The following is a 24,650-nucleotide window of genomic DNA, read 5'->3' as shown; positions in this document are numbered from 1 at the left end:
AAAAAAGAATCCCACATAGATACCCACCAATCAGAGAGGTATATATATATTATAACTTCTATATTTGCCAATATATGAACAAGATCGAAAACACTGTATGGGAGAGACCTGAAAAATTCACGCTTTAACAAAAAATTTAATCAAAGACAAAAGTCTAAACGCTTTCAGACAGAAAAAATAAAACAATAATTATAAAGATTCAAATGAATTTCAGACTTAGCACTGTGTGACGAAGACTACAGTTAATGGCATCAATATGATGAAAAATAAGTTGAACCTCATGAAAGCAGAATAACATAAAGGCCCTTTTTGAAAAGGGATTGTGAAATTTGAAATACAATTGCCTCTTTAAAAAGAGAATCAGACTTAATTAAAAGAAAACTAAAGATACAATTGTTCAAATCTAAAATACGGTAAAACCTTGGATTGTGAGTAACTTGTTCTGTGAGTGTTCTGCAAGATGAGCAAACATTTCTAATAAATTTTAACTTGATAAACAAGCGATGTCTTGCAATATGAGGAGTACATGATGCCGAATGTCACATGATCACAACTGAACCAATGGAGCTAACCACTGACAAACTGATGGATCTGCATCGCAAGCAACAGCAAGAGGTTATGGAGGAGATCTCGTCTGCAGAGGAGGAGGAGAAAAAGGCAGGGGAATCCCTCACTTCAAATGAGATTAGGGAGATGTGTAAAATGTGTGAAACAGTGCAAAATTTTGTAGAAAAGCACCACTTGAATAAGACTGTAGCAGTGTGAGTGATGAATCTGTTTAACGGCAATGCAATGTCACATTTCCATGAAATCCTCGAAAGGAGGCAAAAGCAAGTGTCATTGGATAGGTTCCTTGTTAAAGCTGCACAAAAAGAAAAAGATTCCATTGAGCCAATAGATAGCAGTGATTCCATTAGTGATAGTGAAAGTCTTCCTACACAATAACCCTCCTCTCTCATCTCCCTCACACCAGCCACAAAGGTTTTAAAAGAAAAGTGCAGGTTGTTTATTTTTCTTTATATTTTGTATTTTCTTTATTATTTTGTATTATATTACTGTATTGTAATCATTTTTATGTGAATATTTTTGGGTTGTGGAATGAATCATCTGAGTTTCCATTATGTCTTATGGGGAAATTCACTTTGATATACAAGTGCTTTGGATTACAATCATGTTTCCGGAATGAATTATGTTCGTAAACCAAGGTTTTACTGTACTTTGTTTATTATGATAGTGTGTTGTAAATGAACTTTGTGTATACGAAAATGCTGAAGGATTTAGAATATTTGGAGCCCATGGAGACAAAAAGAATCTGCTTGTTAAATAACAAAATTGGGGTAAAGTTTTAAATAAATTTAATTTTACTTTGTTATTTCAGGTTACAGCTTCAATCTATTGTATTTTAAAGGGCCAGTCTACATAATGGTTAAGAGCTTCATATCTGATACCAGGCAGCTGGAGTTGAATATTTTCCCCACTCTTTTATTGTTGTGTGATTTGAGTTGTGTTTAACTTTTTTATCATGTGTAAAACATCGATAAACATACTATCTACCTTGTAGAATTGTTGGGATTAAATGAAGTCTTGTATTTAAAACAGTACACACAAGTGCTTATACACTCAATAAATGTTAGAAACTATTATTATTGAATTCCTAGGCATTTAATTCAGGAAATCATGACTCTCTTATCAAACTGTTTTCTTATAGAGCCTTTCTTGATGTGTCTTAATTACAATTCCCTATGTTTGCACAAATTGCAAGATTCATGATACTTACATGAAATCATAAAATATGGCACTACATCAATCAAGACTGCATATAGAATTGAGAGTCATTAAATAAACCCACATACATATGGTGAATTGCTTTTCAACAAGAATGCTAAAACAATTCATTAGGAAAAGAGTCTTTTTAACAAATGATTCTGGGACAATTGGATATCCACATGCAAGGGAATGAAGTTGGAACCCTACTTAACACCATATACAAAACTTAATATGGATCAATGACCTAAGTATAAGGAAAAAAACTTCAAAACACTTAAAAGAAAATCTAGGGGTAAATCTTCATGACTTTGGATTTGTCGATGGATTTTTATTTATTTATTTATTTATTTATTTATTTAATTATTTTTTTGGGGGTACACCAGGTTCAATCATCTGTTTTAATACACTTATCCCCGTATTCCCTCCCTTCCTTGACTCCCCACCTCGAGTCCCCCCCACCCTCCCCGCCCCAGTCCTCTAAGGCATCTTCCATCCTCGAATTGGACTCCCTTTGTTATACAACAACTTCCCACTGACTATTTTACACTTGGTAATATATATATGTCTGTGCTACTCTCTCGCTTCGTCTCAGCTTCCCCTTCACCCCCCGCCCTCTCCCATACCTCGAGTTCTCCAGTCCATTCTCTGTATCTGCATCCTTGTTCTTGTCACTGAGTTCATCAGTACCATTTTTAGATTCCGTATATGTGAGTTAGCATACAATATTTGTCCTTCTCCTTCTGACTTACTTCACTCTGTATGACAGATTGTAGTTCTATCCACCTCATTGCATATAGCTCCATCTCATTCCTTTTTATAGCTGAGTAATATTCCATTGTATATATATGCCACATCTTCTGTATCCATTCATTTGTTGATGGGCATTTAGGTTGTTTCCATGTCCTGGCTATTGTAAATAGTGCTACAAGAAACATTATGGTACAAGTTTCTTTTGGGATTATGGTTTTCTTTGGGTATATGCCCAATAGTGGGATTATTGGATCCTATGGTAGTTCTATTTGTAGTTTTTTAAGGAACCTCCAAATTGTTTTCCATAGTGGCTGTACCAACTTACAGTCCCACCAACAGTGCAGGAGAGTTCCCTTTTCTCCACACCCTCTCCAACATTTGTTGTTTCCAGATTTTGTGATGATGGCCATTCTGATTGGTGTGAGGTGATACCTCATTGTGGCTTTGACTTTTGCATTTCTCTGATGATTCGTGATGTTGAGCATCTTTTCATGTGTTTGTTGGCCATCTGTATGTCTTCTTTGGAGAAATGTCTATTTAGGTCTTCCACCCATTTGTGGATTGGGTTATTTGCTTTTTTGGTATTAAGCTGCAAGAGCTGCTTGTATATTTTGGAGGTTAATCCTTTGTCCGTTGTTTCATAGGCAACTATTTCTTCCCATTCTGAGGGTTGCCTTTTAGTCTTGTTTATGGTTTCTTTTGCTATGCAAAAGCTTTTAAGTTTCATGAGGTCCCATTTGTTTATTCTTGATTTTATTTCCATGATTCTAGGAGGTGGGTCAAAAAGGATCTTGCTTTGATGGATGTCATAGAGTGTTCTGCCTATGTGTTCCTCTAGGAGTTTTATAGTGTCTGGCCTTACATGTAGGTCTTTAATCCATTTGGAATTTATTTTTGTGTATGGTGTTAGGAAGTGTTCTAATTTCATTCTTTGACATGTTGCTGTCCAATTTTCCCAGCACCACTTATTGAAGAGGCTGTCTTTTTTCCATTGTATATTCATGCCTCCTTTGTCAAAGATAAGGTGCCCATACGTGTTTGGGCTTACTTCTGAGTTCTCTATTCTATTCCATTGGTCTTCCTTTCTATTTTTGTGCCAGTACCATGCTGTCTTGATCACTATGGCCTTGTAGTATAGTTTGAAGTCAGGAAGCCTGATTCCACCTACTCCATTTTTCCTTCTCAAGATTGCTTTGGCTATTCGGGGTCTTTTGCGCTTCCATACAAATCGTAAGATTTCTTGCTCTAGTTCTGTGAAAAATGCCATTGGTAATTTGATCGGGATTGCATTGAATCTGTAAATTGCTTTGGGTAGTACAGTCATTTTCACAATGTTGATTATTCCAGTCCAGGAACATGGGATGTCCCTCCATCTGTTTGTGTCGTCTTTGATTTCTTTCATCAATGTCTTAAAGTTTTCTGCATACAGATCTTTTGCCTCCTTAGGCAGGTTTATTCCTAGGTATTTTATTCTTTTGGTTGCAATGGTGAATGGGAGAGTTTCCTTAATTTCTCTTTCTGCTCTTCCATTGTTAGTGTATAGGAATGCAAGAGATTTCTGTGCATTCATTTTGTATCCTGCTACTTTACTAAACTCATCAATGAGTGCTAGCAGTTTTCTGGTAGAGTCTTTAGGGTTTTCTATATATAATATCATGTCATCTGCAAAGAGTGACAATTTTACTTCTTCTTTTCCAATTTGGATTCCTTTGATTTCTTTTTCTTCTCTGATTACTGTGGCTAACACTTCCAAAACTATGTTGAATAATAGTGGTGAGAGTGGACACCCTTGTCTTGTTCCTGTTCTTAGAGGGAATTCTTCCAGTTTTTCCCCATTGAGAACGATGTTGGCTTTTGGTTTTTCATATATGGCTTTTATTATGTTGAGTTGATTTCCTTCTATGCCCATTTTCTGGAGAGCTTTTATCATAAATGGATGTTGAACTTTGTCAAAAGCTTTTTCTGCATCTATTGAGATGATCATGTGGTTTTTATCCTTCAATTTGTTGATATGATGTATCATGTTGATTGATTTGCGTATATTGAAGAATCCTTGCATCCCAGGGATAAACCCCACTTGATCATGGTGTATGATTTTTTTAATGTGCTGTTGCAGTCTGTTAGCTATTATTTTGTTGAGGATTTTTGCATCTATATTCATCAGTGATATTGGTCTGTAGTTTTCTTTTTTTGTGACATCTTTGCCTGGTTTGGGTATCAGGGTGATGGTAGCCTCGTAGAATGAGTTTGGGAGTGTTCCGCCTTCTGCAATATTTTGGAAGAGATTGAGAAGGATAGGTGTTAGCTTCTCTCAAAATGTTTGATAGAATTCGCCCGTGAACCCATCTGGTCCTGGGCTTTTGTGTGTTGGGAGATTTTTAATCACTGCCTCAATTTCCGTACTTGTGATTGGTCTGTTCATGGTTTCTCTTTCTTCCTGGTTCAGTCTTGGAAGATTGTATTTTTCTAAGAATGTATCCATTTCTTCCAGGTTATCCAATTGATTGGCATATAGTTGCTTGTAGTAGTCTCTCATGATGTTTTGTATTTCTGAGGTGTCTGTTGTTACTTCTCCTTTTTCATTTCTAATTCTGTTGATTTGCATCTTCTCCCTTTTTTTCTTGATGAGTCTGGCTAATGGTTTATCAATTTTGTTAATCTTCTCAAAGAACCAGCTTTTCGTTTTATTTATTTTTGCTATGGTTTCCTTGCTTTCTTTTTCATTTATTTCTGCTCTGATCTTTATGATTTCTTTCCTTCTGCTCACTTTGGGGTTTTTTTGTTCTTCTTTCTCTAGTTGTTTGAGGGGTAAGGTTAGGTTGTTTATTCGATCATTTTCTTGTTTCTTAAAGTAGGACTGTATTGCTATAAACTTCCCTCTTAGAACTGCTTTTGCTGCGTCCCATAGGTTTTGGGTTGTTGTGTTTTCATTGTCGTTTGTTTCTAGATATTTTTTGATTTCCTCTTTGATTTCTGTAGTGATTTCTTGGTTGTTTAAGAGTGAATTGTTTAGCCTCCATGTGTTTGTATTTTTTGCAGTTTTTTTCCGGTAATTGATATCTAGTCTCATGCCATTGTGGTCTGAGAAGATGCTTGATATGATTTCAATTTTCTTGAATTTGCCGAGGTTTGATTTGTGACCCAAGATGTGATCTATCCTGGAAAATGTTCCGTGTGCACTTGAGAAGAAAGTGTAGTCTGTCGTTTTTGGATGGAATGTCCTATAAATATCTATTAAGTCGAGATGGTCTAATGCGTCATTTAAAGCTTGTGTGTCTTTATTTTCTGTTTGGATGATCTGTCCATTGATGTAAGTGGGGTGTTCAAGTCTCCCACTATTATTGTGTTCCTGTCGATGTCCCCTTTTATAGCTCTTAGCATTTGCCTTATGTATTGAGGTGCTCCTATGTTGGGGGCATAGATATTTACCATTGTGAGATGTTCTTCTTGAATGGATCCCTTGATCATTATGTAGTGTCCTTCCTTGTCTCTTTTAATAGTCTTTACTTTCAAGTCTAATTTGTCTGATATGAGTATTGCTACTCCAGCTTTCTTTTGACTTCCATTTGCATGGAATATCTTTTTCCATCCCTTCACTTTCAGTCTATATGTATCCCTTGGTCTGAAGTGGGTTTCTTGTAGGCAGCATATAGAAGGGTCTTGTTTTTGTATCCATTCAGCCAGTCTGTGTCTTTTGGTTGGAGCATTTAATCCATTTACATTTAAAGTGATTATTGACATGTGTGTTCCAATTACCATTTTCTTAATTGTTTTGGGTTTGTATTTGTAGGTGTTTTCCTTTTCTTGTGTTTCCTACTTAGAGAAGTTCCTTTAGCACTTGTTGTAAGGCTGGTTTGGTGGTGCTGAATTCTCTTAACTTTTGCTTGTCTGGAAAGCTTTTGATTTCTCCCTCAAATCTGAATGAGATTCTTGCTGGGTAGAGTATTCTTGGCTGTAGGTTTCTCTCTTTCAGGACTTTCAGTATATCCTGCCATTCCCTTCTGGCCTGCAGAGTTTCTGTAGAAAGGTCAGCTGTTATCCTTATGGGTCTTCCCTTATATGTTGTTTGTTGCTTTTCTCTTGCTGCTTTTCAAATTTTTCCTTTGTGTTTAATTGTCGTTAGTTTGATTAATATGTGCCTTGGTGTATTTCTCCTTGGGTTTATTCTGTATGGGACTCTGTGTGCTTCTTGGACTTGGTGAATTATTTCCTTTCCCATGTTGGGGAAGTTTTCCACTATAACTTCTTCAAATATTTTCCCAGACCCTTTCTTGTTTTCTTCTTCTTCTGGGGTGCCTATAATTCGAATGTTGGTATGCTTAATGTTATCACTGAGGTCTCTGAGACTGTCTTCTATTCTTTTTATTCTTTTTTCTTTTTCCTGCTCTGTGGCAGTTATTTCCCCCATTCTATCTTCCAACTCACTTATTCGTTCTTCTGCCTCAGTCATTCTGCTGGTTATAGCATCTAGAGTATTTTTAATTTCAGTTATTTTGTTATCCATTGCTGTTTGTTTTTCTGAGTTCTTATGAACTGTTTCTTGTACTTTCTCTATTTTGTTATCGAGATTTTGTATCATTTTTACTATCATTACTCTAAATTCTTTTCCAGGCATTTTTCCTATTTCCTCCTCATTTATTTGGTCTTGTGGGTTTTTTTCCTGCTCCTTTGCCAGCATGGTTTTTCTTTGTTTCCTCATGGTTGTGCAAACTTTTGGGGTTGCTTGTCCTGGCGATAGAGGTGTTTATAGAAGACTGTCCAAGCCTCAGACTAATGTCCAAGTATTGGATTAAACAAATATTAAGTCTAGGAAACACATACATGTATAAGACACATGATTACTGAATCCATTAGGACATAAGGCTCTAGAAAGACCTGGCAGAACCCCAGTGTGCTATCAGATATTCAAAGAGAAACCCAACAGAAATTGACAACTGAAACAGAACAAATCAGAGACAAAAGCAAAAGCAAACAAACAAACAAATAACACCCTACACATACAAACATTAATCCAGGGAGATTTTGTAAGCTAGGATCAAATATAGAAAAGAGCCAGAGTACCACCAGAGAGAATGGAGATTCTCAGAATGTAATTAGACAACTGTACTAAGAACTAAGATAAAGACAAAAGCCTAATATTAAATACCAAGGCAGTGCGTCATCTGGAGACTAGAGCAAGGAGTCTGAGCAGACCGATAGTTTTGCTTATAAGTATGTTAAGATAAAATAAACTTAAAATGGCTGGAAGAAAGGGGAACCGAAGAGCGTAATGTGGTTGGAAATATGCAAATAAAAAGAAAGGAATAGAAATGTATAAAAGATAAGGATGAAAGGAAAGTATGAGAGATATATTGTCCGTACTACCAAAAACTTAGCTAGATATAGAAGTATATAAAAAGGCAAAAAAAAAAAAAAGAATAAAAAATATCATTAAAAAATTATGTTATAAAACTTGTAGATCTCTTAGGGCTAAGATCATATTTAATAAAGAAAAAAAAAGAGAGAGAGAGAGAAAAAGAAAAGAAAAAAAAAATCCAGAACTGATCCCAGAATGGACCAGTTCAATAGGTATTGATACTACTATTTCTGTTTCCTTAGCGTCTCAGCTGTAAGTGTCCTTCTCCTTGCCTTGGGTTTTTTTGCATTATTCTGTGACCAGCAGAGGTTCCTTTATTGTTCATCTGTAAGCGTCAGTGTGTGGGGAGGGAGAGGGTACAATAGTGGCTCCTTCTCCTGGGAGTGAGTGAGCAGTGGCGCACTGTTGTTTCAGTCGGGCTTGGAGGTGCCTGTTGCAGAGGGACACAGGTGGCTCAGGCGTAAACAGAAAGTCTTAGAGTTGGGCCTCTCTGGGGTTTTTTTTTATTGTTGCTGTTGTTGTTGTTGTTGTTTTTCTCTTGGCAGCCTCCCTGCTGCTGGTGTTGCAAGGGGTTTTAATCTAGCCCCGCCTGAGCACCTGAGGGTGCTTGTTATCCCTGAGCGTAGATGGATTTTTAGATATGACACAAAAAGCACAAGCAACAAAAGAAAAAATAGATAAATTGGACTTCATCAAAAATAAAAACTTTTGTGCATAAAGGACATTATGAGAAAGTAAAAAGATAATTTACAGAATGGAAGAAAATATTTGCAGATCAAACATCTGAGAATGGTTTAATAATCTGAGTACATAAAGAACACCTACAACTCAACAACAAAAAGACAAACAGCTCAATTAGAAAATGGGCAAAGGACTTGAATACACATTTCTCCAAAGATTTAGAAATGGTCAAGATGCACATGAAAAGATATGCAACATCCATTAGTCATCAGAGAAATGCAAATAAAATGAGAATATCACTTCACACCCATTAGAATGCTTATAATGAGAAACCCAGAAAATAAAATATTGCAGAGGATGTGGAGAAATTTGAACCCTTGTACATTCCCAGTAGGAATGTAAAATGCTACAGCCACTAAAAGCTAAATAGGTTGCTAAAGGGGAGCAAGGAGGGGGAGGGATGGACTGGGAGTTTTGTTTATTTATTTATTTATTTATTTTATTGGCTATGTTGGGTCTTCGGTGCTGCACATGGGCTTTCTCTAGTTGCAGCGAGCACGGGCTACTCTTCATTGTAGTCCGTGGGTTCCTCATTGTGGTGGCCTCTCTTGTTGTGGAGCATGGGCTTTAGGCACATGGGCTTCCGTAGTTGTAGCACATGAGCTAAATAGTTGTGGCTCATGGGCTCTAGAGCTCAGACTCAATAGTTGTGGTCCATGGGCTTAGTTGCTCCACAGCATGTGGTATCTTCTTGGGGCAGGGATCAAACCTGTGTCCCCTGCATTGGCAGGCAGATTCTTTTTTTTTTTTATAAGTTTATTTATTTATTTATTTTATGGGCTGTGTTGGGTCTTTTTTATTTTTGCTGTGCACGGGCTTTCTTTAGTTGCAGGGAGTGGGGGCTACTCTTCATTGTGGTGCACGGGCTCCTCACTGCTGTGGCTTCTCTTGTTGTGGAGCACAGGCTCTAGGTGCATGGGCTTCAGTAGTTGCAGCACATGGGCTCAATAGTTGTGGCTCATGGGCTCTAAAGTGCAGTCTCAATAGTTGTGGCACACAGGCTTAATTGTTCCACGGCATGTGGGATCTTCCTGGAGCTGGAATCGAACCCATGTCCCCTGCATTGGCAGGCAGATTCTTAACCACTTGTGCCACCTAGGAAGTCCAGGACTGGGAGTTTTTGTTTAGTAGATGCAAACCATTATATATGGAATGGATGGAGAACAAGATCCTACTGTATAGCACAAGGAACCATAGTCAATGTCCTGGGATAAACCATAATGGAAAAGAATATAAAAAAGAATGCAGTGGTTAAGAATCTGCCTGCCAATGCAGGGGACTTGGGTTTCAGCCCTGGGCCTGGAAGATCCCACGTGCCGCAGAGTAACTAAGCCCGTGCACCACCACAACTGAGCCTGTGCTCTAGAGCCTGTAAGCCACAACTATTGAGCCTGCAAGCCACAACTACTGAGGCTGCATGCCACAACTATTGAAGCCCATGTGCCTAGAGCCTGTGCCCCACCAGAGAAGCCACCACAATGAGAAGCTCATGCACTGCAATGAAGAGTAGCCCCCACTTGCTGCAATTAGAGAAAGCCTGCACACAGCAACGAAGACCCAATGCAGCCAAAAATCAAATAAATAAATTTATATAAAAAGAATGTATATATATATGTATATGAGTCACTTTGCTGTATGGCACAAATTAACACAACATTGTAAATCAACTGTACTTCAAAAAAAAAAAAAAGAGCCTAATATAGGAATTACCATTTGACCCAGTAATTCCACTCTCAGCCGTATACTGAAAACAGGGACAGAGATAGTTGTACACTAGTGTTTGTTTCAACATACTTACAATAGCCAAAGGTAGAAACAACTCGTGTTCATTAACAGACAAATGTATAATCAAAATGTAGTGTATACATATACTATGGAATATTACCCAACCATAAAAAGGAATGAAGTTCTGACACATGCTACAACATGATTAAAGCCTGAAAACATTATGCTGAGATAAGCCAGACATGAAAAAAACAAATTTTGTATGATTTAACTTGTATGAGGTATCTAGAATAAGCCAATTAATAAAGCCAGAAAGTGAATTAGAGGTTCCAGCAATATGGGGAAATGGAGGATAGAGGGTTACAGCTTGGAGGTACAAATTTTTTTTGTTTGGGGTGATAGAAGTTTTGGAAATAGATAGTGGTGATGGTTGTACAATATTATATATGTAATTAATACCATGGAATTACACACAAAATGGTTAAAGTAGAACATTTTGTGTCATATATATTTTACCAAAATAAAAAGACATTTTAAATAAATAAAACAAAACTGCACACCATAAAAACATGCAGCATGGGAAAGACTAGAACTAGCTAAGCAAGCTAAACTTATTCTTTTATTTGGGATAAAGATGACAATATTTTAAAAACAGTATATGAAAATTTGGTATCAATAGAAAATAAGAAAGGAAGAAAGCATGAGAAATAGAAAAAGAGAAATGAGAAGATAGAAAATTAATATGATTGTGATTACAATAAGTGTAAAAATGTTTACTCAATGATCATAATTTTCCGATTCTAGTATTAAAGTTATCAAATAGAGATTTGTTTTCTATAGGACACAATAAAAGAAAAATGTAGACATTTTGAAAATAAACTGATGGAAAACATATGATAATCAAATATGAAGCAAAGTTACAGCGTTAGCAATTTTTAACATGGACAAAATAGAATTTAAAGCAAAGACCTCTCCTCAAGAAACAAGAAAAATCTCAGATAAATAACCTAGCTTACACCTACAGCAACTAGAGAAACAAGAACAAACAAAACCCAAAGTTAGTAGAAGGAAAGAAATCATAAAGATCCGAGCAGAAATAAATAAAATAGAAACAAAGAAAACAACAGCAAAGATCTATGAAACTAAAAGCTGGTTCTTCGAGAAGCTAAACAAAATTGAGAAACATTTAGCCAGACATATCAAGAAAAAAGGGGAAAGGACTCAAATCAATAAAATTAGAAGTAAAAAAAGAAGTTACACTGACACCACAGAAATATAAAGGATCATAAGACACTACTACAGGTGACTATATGTCAATAAAATGGACAACCTGGAAGAAATGGACAAATTATTAGAAAAGCACAACCTTCCAAGACTGAACCAGGAAGAAGTAGAAAATATGAACAGACTAATCACAAGTAATGAAATTGAAACTGTGATTAAAAATCTCCCAACAAACAAAAGTCCAGGACCAAATGGCTTCACAGGTGAAGTCTATCAAACATTTAGAGAAGAGCTAACACCTATCCTTCTCTAACTTTTCCAAAAAATTGCAGAGGAAGGAACATTCTACGAGGTCATCATCACTCTGATACCAAAACCAGACAAAGATATCACACAAAAAAGAAAATTACAGGTTAATATCACTGATGAACATACATGCAAAAATCTTCAACAAAATACTAGCCAACAGAATCCAACAACACATTAAAAGGATCATACACCATGATCAAGGGGGATTTATCCCAGGAATGCAAGGATTCTTCAGTATACACAAATCAATCAATATGATACACCATATTAACAAATTGAAGATAAAAACCATATGATCATCTCAATAGATGCAAAAAATGCTGTTGAGAAAATTCAATACCCATTTATAATAAAAACTCTCCAGAAAGTGGGCATAGAGTGAATCTACCTGAACATGATAAAGGCCATATATGACAAACCCACAGCAAATATTATTCTCTATGGTGAAAACTGAAAGCATTTCCTCTAAGATCAGGAACAAGACAAGGATGTTCATTCTTGCCACTATTATTCAACATCATTTTGGAAGTCCTAGCCTCAGCAATCAGAGAAGAAAAAGAAATAAAAGGAATCCAAAATGGAAAAGAAGAAGTAAAACCATCAATGTTTGCAGATGACATGATACTTTACAGAGAAAATTCTAAAGATGCTAGCATAAAACTAAATACTAGAGCTAATCAATGAATTTGGTAAAGTTGCAGGATACAAAATTAATACACAGAAAACTCTTGCATTCCTATACACTAACAACAAAAGATCATAAAGAGAAATTAAGGAAACAATTTCATTTACCATTGCAACACAAAGAATAAAATACCTTGGAATAAACCTACCTAAGGAAGCAAAACACCTGTATGCAGAAAACTATAAATTACTGATGAAAGAAATCAAAGATGACACAAACAGATGAAGAGATATGTTGTAGGACTGGAAGAATAAATATTGTGAAAATGACTATACTACCCAAAGCAATCTACACATTCCATGCAATCCCTATCAAATCACCAATGGAATTTTTCACAGAATTAGAACAAAAAACTTTACAACTTGAATGGAAACACAAAAGACCCCAAATAGTCAAAGCAATCTTGAGAAAGTAAAACAGAGGTGGAGGAATCAGGCTCTCTGACTTCAGACTATACTACAAAGCTACAATAATCAAGACAGCATGGTACTGGCACAAAAACAGAAATATAGATCAATGGAACAGGATAGAAAGCCCAGAGATTAAACCCATGCACCTATGGTCACATAATCTATGACAAAGGAGGCAAGATTATGCAATGAAGAAAAGACAGTCTTTTCAACAAGTGGGAAAACTGAACAGCTACATGTAAAAGAATGAAATTAGAACACTTCCTAACACCATACACAAAAACAAACTCAAAATGAAATAAAGACCTAAATAAAGACCAGACACTATAAAACTCTTAGAGGAAAATATAGGCAGAATACTCTGACATAAATCACAGTAAGATCTTTTCTGATCTGCCTCCTAGAGTAATGAAAATAAAAACAAAAATAAACAAATGGGACCTAATGAAACTTAAAAGCTTTTGCACAGCAAAGGAAACCATAAACAAGATGAAAAGACAGCCCTCAGAATGGGAGAAAATATTTGCAAATGAATCAATGCACAAAGGATTAATCTCCAAAATACAAAAACAGCTCATGCAGCTCAATATCAAAAAAACAAGGAACCTGATCAAAAAATGGGCAGAAGACCTAACCTGACATTTCCCTAAAGAAGATATACAGATGGCCAAAAAGCACATGAAAAGATGTTCAACATCACTAATTATTAGAGAAATGCAAATCAAAACTACAATGAGGTATCATACCTCACACCGGTCAGAATGGCCATCATCAAAAAAATCTACAAACAATGAATGCTGGACAGGGTGTGAAGAAAAAGGAATCCTCCTACACTGTTGGTGGGAATGACACTGGTACAGCTGCTATGGAGAACAGTATGGAGATTCCTTAAAAAGCTAAAAATAGAGCTACCTATATGACTAAGCAATCCCACTCCTAGGCTTATATTGAGAAAAAACCATAATTTGAAAGGATACATGTTCCCTGATGTTCATCGCAGCACTATTTACAATAGCCAGGGCATGGAATCAACCTCTGTCAATTGACAGAGGAATGGATAAAGAAGATGTGGTACGTACATATAATGGATTATTACTGAGCCATAAAAAGGAATGAAATAGCACCATTTGCAGAGACATGGATGAACCTAGAGATTGTCATATAGAGTGAAGTAAGTCAGAAAGAGAAAAACCAATATCGTATAATATTGCTTATATGTGGAATCTAGAAAAGTGGTACAGATGAATTTATTGGCAAAGCAAAAATGAGACACAGATGTAGAAAACAAACTTATGGTTACCAAGCTGGGAAAAGGGGGGGTAACCAATTGGGAGATTGGGATTGACATAAATACACCTACTATGTATAAAACAACTAATGAGACTCTATTGTTTAGCACAGGGAACTCTACTCAGTGGTCTGTGGTGACCTAAATGGGAAGGAAATCTAAAGATAGTATGTATATATATATATATATATGTGTGTGTGTGTGTGTGTGTGTGTGTGTGTATGTGTGTGTGTGTAGTGGATTCAATTTGCTGTACAGCAAAAACTAACACAACATTATAAAGCAACTATACTGCAACAAAAAATTTAAAAATATATTAAAAAATATTTGAACCATGGTTGGTTGAATTTGCAAATGCTGAATCTGTGGATACTGAGAGCCAACTGTAATCACAAGCGGTTGTGGATGAGGAGACAGGAAACAGCTGTAGGAGAGAAGTTGGGAGTCAGTTGTCTAGAGTGGGAGAGGCTCCAAACTGCTATAGTGTGTGAGAGATATAAGGGAGGAAGGAAAATTTAAAAGGAGATATTTTCAGACCTAGGGCTCTTGGTTACAGATTAAATCCTTTTATTTTCTTTCAACAGAGGAAATATCAGAATTCCTACTTAGTTACTTTAGGTGGGTTGTTTCCATCTGTAAATTGTAGATAATATCTGCAGTACAGTGATATGAGGATTAAATTACTCATCCCTACCTTTTTTCCACTACTACTTCACCAAGGCCCTGCTCCATAACTATTGCCTCAAAAGGATCCTCTCCTGGCTGTTGTCCATGTATTTATAACACTCAATAACACTTTGTTTGCAACTGTGATTGTGAGTTCCTTGTGGGCAGTGGTCTGTCATTTTTGTCTTCATGTCTTTAGTGCCAGACACTGGATCTTATATTCTATGTATGCAACAATGTTTGGTAAGTGAAGGAATGAATAAATGAATGAATGTGAATGATAAGCACTAATAATAACTGAACATTCTCATCGCTTTTCTTCACTCCAATTATAGCCGAATCCTGATATACTGAAAAAAAATTAACATGGACAAAATAAAATTTAAAGCAAAAACCTGAATGAGTGATGGAGGCTTTTAATATTAGTAATGATAATAAATTAATGACCATGGAAACAAATATAACTGTCAATATTGTTTCAAGTTAAATGCAACTACAAATGAAATAATAGTTGTGAATGTACACTTATAATCTATTTCAAATTGATTCATAATAAACATGGATATAGAGATGCAATATTATTAACATGGTTCATCTAATGTATATAAATTTGACTTTTGCACCACCAAACTTCTTTTAAGAAAACATGGACCATTCACAAAAAATAGATTGTGTATTAGGCCAAATAAATCTTACACTAGGCTAACTATCATATACATATGTTGCCTACTCAATCTCAATAAAATAAAATATCAATACAAAAAATTACCTTTACAAATCTAATGTAGCTAAAAATTATTCTGTTATATAACTCTTGAGTTAAGAAGAAACTACAAAGAATATTTCAAGACTCTTTGAGCTGAATGACAATATAAGAACAATTTGTCAATGCTGTGGAATGTGTTTTAATCAATAGGTAGAAAATAAATAGCTTTGAATTCATTTACAAAAAAAGAAAAATTGAAATAAAACTAGGAAAGAACAACCAACCTTTGTTTTTAAGAATATGGCAAATGCATATGTTAATTATATCTCAATAAAACTGGGGCAAAAAAGAGAATATGGCAAACCAGATATCTGAAGAAATCCCATCAGTGCAGAATACATAAAAATATGGAAAAACAAGTCTTCAGAGTTATTTTAAGTGCATGATCCACCTGTCAGGAAAAGAAAAATCCTCAGATGCCAAAAATAGTGGGAAAGTGCAAATTTTGAGAGAAAAAAAAGTGCTGAAAATAGAGCTTTGGGGGGCATTTACAATCTCCTTTAAACTAGAGCTTAAATTTTAAAGGTTCATGTGCATGTAGGATTAGATACCTAGATCTGGCCTTTCTAAGGCTGGAAGTGAGATTGGATCCTGTCAATAAGCCAGGACACCTGAAAGGCAATTTGTTAAAGGGCAAAGATGAAAATAATATATGCTCAGTAAAAGATTAAAATTAGGGGTACTAATGTTTCAAACATGACACTGAATTGAAGGGAGGATGTGGAGGAGATTTGTTCAGAGAATTTTTTATAATAGACTTGCACACATGTATATTTGGGATCATGTTGTACTACCCATAGAGCCTAAAAAACTACACACTGAAATTTTAATTTAAAGAAGTTCAAGACTAGCTGCATCTCAAATCCCTGGATTTGAAAAATATAAAGACTCATTTCACCAGTGCTCATACCCCTTTCCTCCATGCTACAAATACTGCTACTACATCAAACACACACCATTAAAAAAGGAATTAGGATTCAAATAGTAAAAACAAAAGCAATCTTTTAAAGAATTAAAAATGCACACTCCAAAAAAAAAAAAAAAAAGCACACTCAAAAGAAGCACCTCTGTCACTGTCTCTCACTCCCATGTTCTGTGTCAAGATTGATCATAACTTTCTTTGTCTTAGTTTTTTTTCTTTGGGTTTTGCAGTGAAGGGCTGTCAGTGCTTCAGGGAATTCACGTAAAACACAAGGAGAAATCTTGTTTTAGTGACTTGCTCCCCCTATCAACATCTTGATAGTGAATGGTCTCCAAGCAGTTTTTCCTCAGGGGTTGGGGGATGTGGGAAGAAGCAACTGCAAGAGAGGGAAGCTGAGCGATACACTCAGTGGGATTAAAATCTCATGGAAGAGTGAAATCTATTGAGATGTGGTCAAAATCATTATGAAAGATTTTGGTGATGTTCAAGAACACACTTAAGACCAATGCAAGAAAGTAGTGCAAGTGAAACAGATCTTCAGGGGTTTCTTCACTAGATTGTTTCCTTGAAACATGCATTTCTCCCCAAGCCTGTCATAGAGTTCTGAGAAGTTTCTGTTATTCTCAGCACTTTAATTGTTTCAGGACTCTCAAAGAGGCTTGCTTTAGCTTGCTGTTTCCTAGAATTAAGATAAATGAGTGAGCCCAGAGATAGAGGACTGTGGTTGTCATACCAAAAGTAAACAGCAGTTTGTTTTCTGGCACAGTAGAACATGATACTTCTATGGCAACGCCTATAAAATACAAGATAAAGCGGATGATAAAAGATACCAAGACTTTCATTGCTTTGATATGTGCTTCTCAGCTGGCATCTCTGAATCCTGTGGCATTCGATCTCATTCTCCTGTTGTGCCTCCAAAGGGAAATGATCAATAAGAAACATGTAACCAGGCATAGTATAAAGAGGAGAATGACTCCCAGATGGAGCAAAATCTGGTTTGTAATGTATTCACCTTTATGCGTGTCCACTGACCAGATGCTGCTTCTATTCTTCATTCTATTACCACTAAGAAACTTCGCAGCTTGAGAAAAAGTAAGTAACCATGAAATAAAAAAGAATCCCATCAGAACGAGAAGAACCCTATTGATTCTACCCTTCAACCAGAGAAAAATGTGGTGGGAAAAATTGGCTATCTTCAGGAAACAGAAGATGCTGAGGCTGGTGGCAAACCAGATACTTGATTGATTCACAATTATCCATGAGTAACTAATGTAGCCAATTAAGTTACCAGAGAAATGCATATCTGGAGAGAATAGCTTTACAAATCCATCTGTAATTATGATTCATATCAGACAAAGCCTGGAAGTAGCTAAGCCAGTGAGAATAAAGCTGATAGTAGAGAATTTCTTGTTTTTCACACAGTCAGTGCAGTTTACAAGTCCAATGAATCCATTCCCTAAAAGCCCCAATATTGCCTCAGTAACTGCTACAAGAATGAGGAGGTCTTCTACTATACTTCGCATATCTGCTAATATTGCTTCTCTTCCATCGGTTTTAAATTACCTGCTGCAGAATGAGACATATATTGCTGCTTGATGGAAGATAGATTTTCTTCTCTTTTGTTTCATAAAAACATAAAAGTGCCCGCAATTAATGCCTTTTCATGGAATCCAAAATAGCTGCATGGAGACCCCTCCAGTTATGTCTATAAAATTTAGGTGGTCTACAGAATGTGTGTCCAAACTGAATGCCTTCTTACAATTTGTTAACATGCAAATGAAAGTTTCTGTTTTACGGATTCTACTTGTCCTCCTAAGACTATTTTGCATTTGTTTCCCTGAATTGTGCAGTAGGAGTGCCAAACGTATTCCTACAGAAAACAAAACACAATAGAAAGAAAAATAGACTTCGTCTTTTTCAGTGTCAACATTAACATCATCATTTTTATTGTGTTTATAATGACAGTTTAGATATATAAAGCAGAAATAATGTATAGAAGAGATGGATGAATTTAGCCACTGTACTGTAAATACAAGCTACTTCTTTGAAAAGATCAATATAATGATTAGCCTTTCGTCAGGCTAACTAAGAAAAAAGAGAGGTCAGAAGTGAAACAGGGGGTATCATAACTGAACCCATGGACACTTAAAGGAATATTACGAGCAATTCTATATCCCCAAATTTGATAAATTAGATGAAATGTACCAATTCTTTGAAAAACACAAATTGCCAAAACTCACACAAGAGGAAATAAGTAATGTGAATAGGCCTAAATCTAGTATTACAATGAAGGACTAACCAATAACTTTCCAAAACAGAATGTACCAGGCCCAGGGGATTCACTGGTAAACTGCAACAAACATTTAAGGAAAATTACACTAATTCCCTTCTGTCTCTTTCAAAGGATAGAAGCAGAGGGAATACTTTCTAACTCATTGTAAGGTCGGCATTACCATAATACCAAAACCAGACAAAGATATTACTAGAAGAGAAAACCACAGACCACTATCTCTCATGACTATACATGTGAAAATTCTCAACATAATATTAGTAAATTAAATCCAACAAAGTATACAAAAAAATTATATATCACAAACAAATGGGATTTAGCCTGAGTATACAAAGCTGTTTCAACATTTGAAAATCATTTAATGTAACCCATCGTATCAACAAACAAACAAAAAAATCACACAATACATCAATAGATGCAGAAAAAGCATTTGACAAAACCCAACACTCACTCATGATAAAAAATCTCAGTAAACTCGGAATGGAGGAAAATATCTTCAACTTTCTAAAGACTATCTACAACAAACCTAGAGCTAGCACTGTACTTAATGGTGAAATATGCAAAACTTTGCTACCAATATCAGGTACAAGGCAAAAATATTCTCTCTCACCACTCCCTTTCAGCATTATATTGGAAATTCTAGCTAGTGCAATAAAACAAGAAAGATAAATAAAAGGTATGCGGGTTGGGATGGAAGAAATGAACCTATCTTTGTTTGCAGTTGATATGATCTTCTGTGTAGAAAATCCAAAAGAAGTGACCAAAAAACTCCTGAAACTAATAAGCAATTATGGTAAGGTAGCAATATACAAAGTTAAGATACAAAAGTCAATTGCTTTGTTATATGCCAGCAATGAACACATGGAATTTGAAATTAAAAACACGATACCATTTACTTTAGCATCCAAAAAATGAAATACCTAGGTAAAAATATAACAAAATAAGTGCAAAATAAGGTATAAATATAACAAAATGAGGAAAACCACAAAACTCTGATAAATGAAAAAAAAGAACTAAATAAATGTAACAATAGTCCATGTTTACGGGTAGGGAGACTCAATATTGTCAAAATGTCAGTTCTTTCCACATTGATCTATAGATTCAGTGCAATACCAATCAAAACTTCAGCATATTATTTTGATGATACTGACAAACCGATTCTAAAGTTTATATGAAGAGGCAGAAGACTCGGAATAGCCAACACAATATTGAAGGAGAAAAAGTTGGAGAATTAACAGTACTTGATGTCAAGACTTACTATAAAGCTATAGTAATCAAGACAGTGTGGTATTTGCAAAACAATAGGCAAGCAGACAAATGGAACAGAATAGAGAGTCCATGAATAGACCCACATAAATATAATTAATCAACCTTCAACAAAAGAGCAAAAGCAACGCAATGGAGCACAGACAGTCTTTTCAACAAGTAGTGCAGGAACAACTGGACATCCACATGCAAAAAAATTTATTTAGACACACACCATATACCATTCACAAACATTAATTCAAAACAGATCATAGACCAAAATGTAACAAACAAAACTATAAAACTCCTAGTAGATAGCATAGAAGAAAACCCAGATAACCTTAGGAATGGCAAAATCCATGAAATAATTACTTGATAAACTGGACTTCATTAAAATACAAAATTTCTGCTTGCAAAAGGCACAGTCAAGAGAATGAAAAGACAAGCCACAGACTGGGAGAAAATATTGGCAAAAGACATATCTGACAACCTACTGTCATCCAGAATATAAAAAGAACTCCAGAGTTACAGATGTAGAAAACAAATTTATGGTTACCAGGGGCAAGGGTTGCGGTGGGATAAATTGGAAGATTGGGATTGACATATACACACCACTATGCATAAAACAGATAATTAATAAAGACCTACCGTATAGCACAGGGAACTCTACTTAGTACTCTGTAATGGCCTATATGGGAAAAGAATCTAAAACAGAATGAATATATATATGTGTGTGTGTATAACCGATTCACTTTGCTGTACACCTGAAACTAACACAACATTGTAAATAAACTATATTCCAATAATATTTTTTAAAAAATAACTGCTATTACTCAACAAAAAGCAAATAAAAAACTGAGTTAAAAACTGAGCCAAAGATTTTAACATACACCCCACCAAAGAAGAGACACAGGTGTCAAATTATGATACTCTGCTGGCAGCGGGTCGCTGATCCGAGTGCCGAATAAGGTCCTGAATGATTTCAATAAACTGAAATGAAGGAGTTATTATTCTCAGTTTAAACAAGAGTTCTCTGCCTCCAGCAGGGCATAAATAAGATAATAGACCAGATCTTATAATCCCAAAGAGAGAAGCTCTACGATGAAGACCCTAAGATCAATAGACTAGAGAGGTAAATAACCTAAGTGCTTGGTCATGGACTGGAAGCCTCTCTCTTTTGGATGCCTAGGAATGTGAAATAATTAATTTTCTTATAGTTTATGCTAGTTTGAGACAAGATTTTTTAACAGTCAAAAGCTTCCTGAAGAGAATATCCTCCCAAAATATTGCTAATATGCACACATTTCCAGGGACAGCCTCATGCTGCATGTACTATACCACAATGCTTCACATCACCTTAGGAACATTGACAATTAATGAGTAAATCTTTTTATCGGTGGAAACCTCACTCAGCATGTAAGGTTTATGTAAATGAGAACATATTAACTTTTCCTATCATCTGGCAATATTTATTAAGCCCTAACCTCATCCAATATAGAAAATAAGTAAGAAAATATCTCATTTCTTTAAGTTGTGTGGCTTTAATAACTATTTCCATAATTTATGTTTATTTATTTAAATAGTAACATTTGTTCCTGGTTAAAGGAGAATTTTATTTTAGCACCTTTAACAAAGCCCTTAGATTTTCTCTATTCTCTTTTCAAAGAAAACTCACTTCCAGTGTTACCACAAACTAAGATGCAAATGACACATACTAGCATAAAGAGAATTTCCATATCACCAGGAACCAAAATTTCATGCAAAGTAGACAATACTTTTGAGGTAAATCAATCTCAGGCACCAGAAAACTACTTTGGAGGGGAGAAATTTTAAGTAACTATTAAAAAATACTCAAGAGAGTCATGATCTGTACAAAAACTTGGAAATCACCTAGAAAGCCTTTTAAAAAGAGCCATTGTCATTATTTGGCTTGATAACTTTTAATTTACACATTTTGTGAGAAATTCATAAGTAGTTCTGTAATATTTTCCCACTAAGGAACAAACAGTTATCATTCTCTCATATTAGTAATAGTCTTCTCTGTCATGATTGTCTGAGAGTCAATTATTCTGATTTTGATTCCTTAGTAATTCTCCTTCTCTTGAAGTTTAAGATGTTTCCAACTGTACACTACAGGATTTCTCAACCTCACATATTGACATTTTGGGCTGGATAGTTCTTTAGTGTAGGAGGCTGTCCTGGAATTGTAGGACACCTAGCAGCATCCTTGGTCTCTACCCACAAGATGCTGGCATCGCCTCCCCAGTTGTGACAACAAGACATTGTCAGATGTCCCTACAGAGGGGGCAAAAATCACCTCAGTTGAGAACCACTGATATACTATTTCAACTACTACATTGATGAACAATTGTGTGTAGCGTTGTCTTTTTTTTCCAAATACCTATGTTGCTTTCTTTACATGAAAGCATGTTTGGAATAGGTAAAAAACCACGACCTAAAAATGTTGGTAATAGATAAAAAAACTAGGCATACTTTAAGCAAATTTATCCCCCTACAAAACAGCATATATTCCTGCTTTCAAAAATGAGACAATAGTTCTGGCACAAGTGGAATGGAAACAAAAATTGAACATGCACTAGATTACAAAAAAAGTTCTGAAAATTTTTGAAAGATCCAGATCCAGACCATATTCTTTATGTTCCTGAGCAACATGTAATTACATTAGATAAATGAGAAAAATATACTAGTAAAATCCCTACAAGTTTATATAAAGACATAATACAACATTAATTTCTTTCTAAGTATACAAAGAAGAGTATAAATCATAAAAATACATGCAGATCAATAATCAGTCTAGATGTAGTCTATTTAAATTAAAAAAATTTAACTAGCAGATGAATGAAAATTTGGAATAAAAGTACAGAAACAATGTTTCTGAATTGGAAAACAAAAAATTATAAAAATGTAAATATATTCTCAAGTATTTAGAGATTCAGTATATTTCCAAACATTGTCCTGGTAGCATTTTAAGAAGAATGCAAGAAAAGATGATAGTATTCATTCAGTTTATAAAATCAGTAAATAAAGATTTTAATCAAGTATTTATCAAAGTATTAAATGTTCTTATATTAAAAATATACACAAAGGCACATATGTATGTCTTATTCGATTGATTTCTATAATGGTACTGGCAGAGAATGTATTCTTAACATTTCTAATTTTTTTTAGAGGGTGAAGGGTAAGGGTTAGGTTTGATTATAAGCTGGTGACTGATCAATATTTTTAATACCTTTGGATTTTAAAGTATCTAGACAAATTCTATCATGTTTAATTGCAACCCCATGTCTAAAAATTCTCCTTTATTAATCTCAGGTTAAGGTCCTAGATGACTTTATTTTATGAACCATGATCTATAATATTAACAAATATATATCATAATATATTGTTTCAAAACTCCTGTTGTGATATGTTTAGTTTCATGAGCTCTCCTATTTCATTCAGCTGCTTTGGTTTTTTGGGGGGTTTTCCTTTGCAATTTTCCTTTTTGTATATTTTTTGTTATATCTTCTTATATTTTCTCTCTTCTTTCATAGAATTGTTTTCTTGAATTTTATGGAGAATATTTAGTAAATATTATACAACATCAACCTTTGTTTCCTACGGCTGCTATTTTTTAAAACTGTTTCTCATTCATCTGTGTGCTAGAGAATGCTTTCACATACTATATATTGTTTTGTTGTTTTTAGCTTTGGGGGGATTTTCTTCTACTTTGCTTACTCATTTGTAAACAGTAAGCCTTCAAATCAGGTCTGCAACTTTTTGTTCAGTGGATTCTTGGATTATCTTATTTTTTATTTTGACATGAAGTTAGATTAACCTGGTGTTATCAAGCTATACTGACTGTAACTAACTTGCTGACCCAGCCATCCAGAGAGTAGGGCAGAGTTGGGTCTCTTGGCAATTCCAAAACAGGAACTTTTTGTCAATGTTATCTCTTTTTTTTTTCAGGAACTTCTCAGATATACATGACAGGAGTCAGAGTAAATGTAACCCAGTTCTTCTCCAAATTCAGAAATAGTTTTGGGGTGTTTTGCTCCTATGGGATCAATTTCTTCCACATCAACATACAGCATTAATTTAGAATAACGCTGCCTTGGGATAGCACCTCATCCCATCAAGAGAGCTTCTGTAGTGTTCACCATGGAGCCCTCACTTTTGGCTACCTCGATAACTATTTCTTCAAAACCATCTCTGCTGGTTTGCCATTCACTGACACCACCTGAACGCCAAAAACACAAAAGCCCCACCAATGATGTAGGATTCCTTAATTTGTAGCTATAGAAAAGGCTGGTGGGAAGCTCCCTCCACCTCCAGACATCATCCTTCCAAGGTGAGGGGTCCCAGGATGCAATGGAATTGCCAGCAGACACTTGCATGTCTTTCCACTGTAATTTTCAGTATGAATTCAGGCTTTTGCTTATTTCTGAAGATGAGTTCTTATATTCCTGAAGACAATTTGATTTTCCAAAATATCTCATAGGAGGA

General features: G+C 35.3%; 1 protein-coding gene across 1 annotated transcript; it reads right to left on the bottom strand.

Annotated features, from left to right (window-relative positions):
* Positions 1–17,232: 17,232 nt before the first annotated feature.
* On the bottom strand, positions 17,233–18,132 carry TAS2R10 (taste 2 receptor member 10). Its single transcript, XM_057700748.1, is given in 1 exon segment — positions 17,233–18,132. A coding segment is annotated over 1 exon segment (900 nt).
* Positions 18,133–24,650: the final 6,518 nt, after the last annotated feature.

The sequence above is a fragment of the Hippopotamus amphibius genome, chromosome 12 (assembly GCF_030028045.1).
Source record: "Hippopotamus amphibius kiboko isolate mHipAmp2 chromosome 12, mHipAmp2.hap2, whole genome shotgun sequence".
NCBI classification, from domain to species: Eukaryota; Metazoa; Chordata; class Mammalia; order Artiodactyla; family Hippopotamidae; genus Hippopotamus; species Hippopotamus amphibius.
The sequence above is the reverse complement of the archived record's forward strand: the minus strand, read 5'-3'. Positions and strand labels throughout refer to the sequence as shown.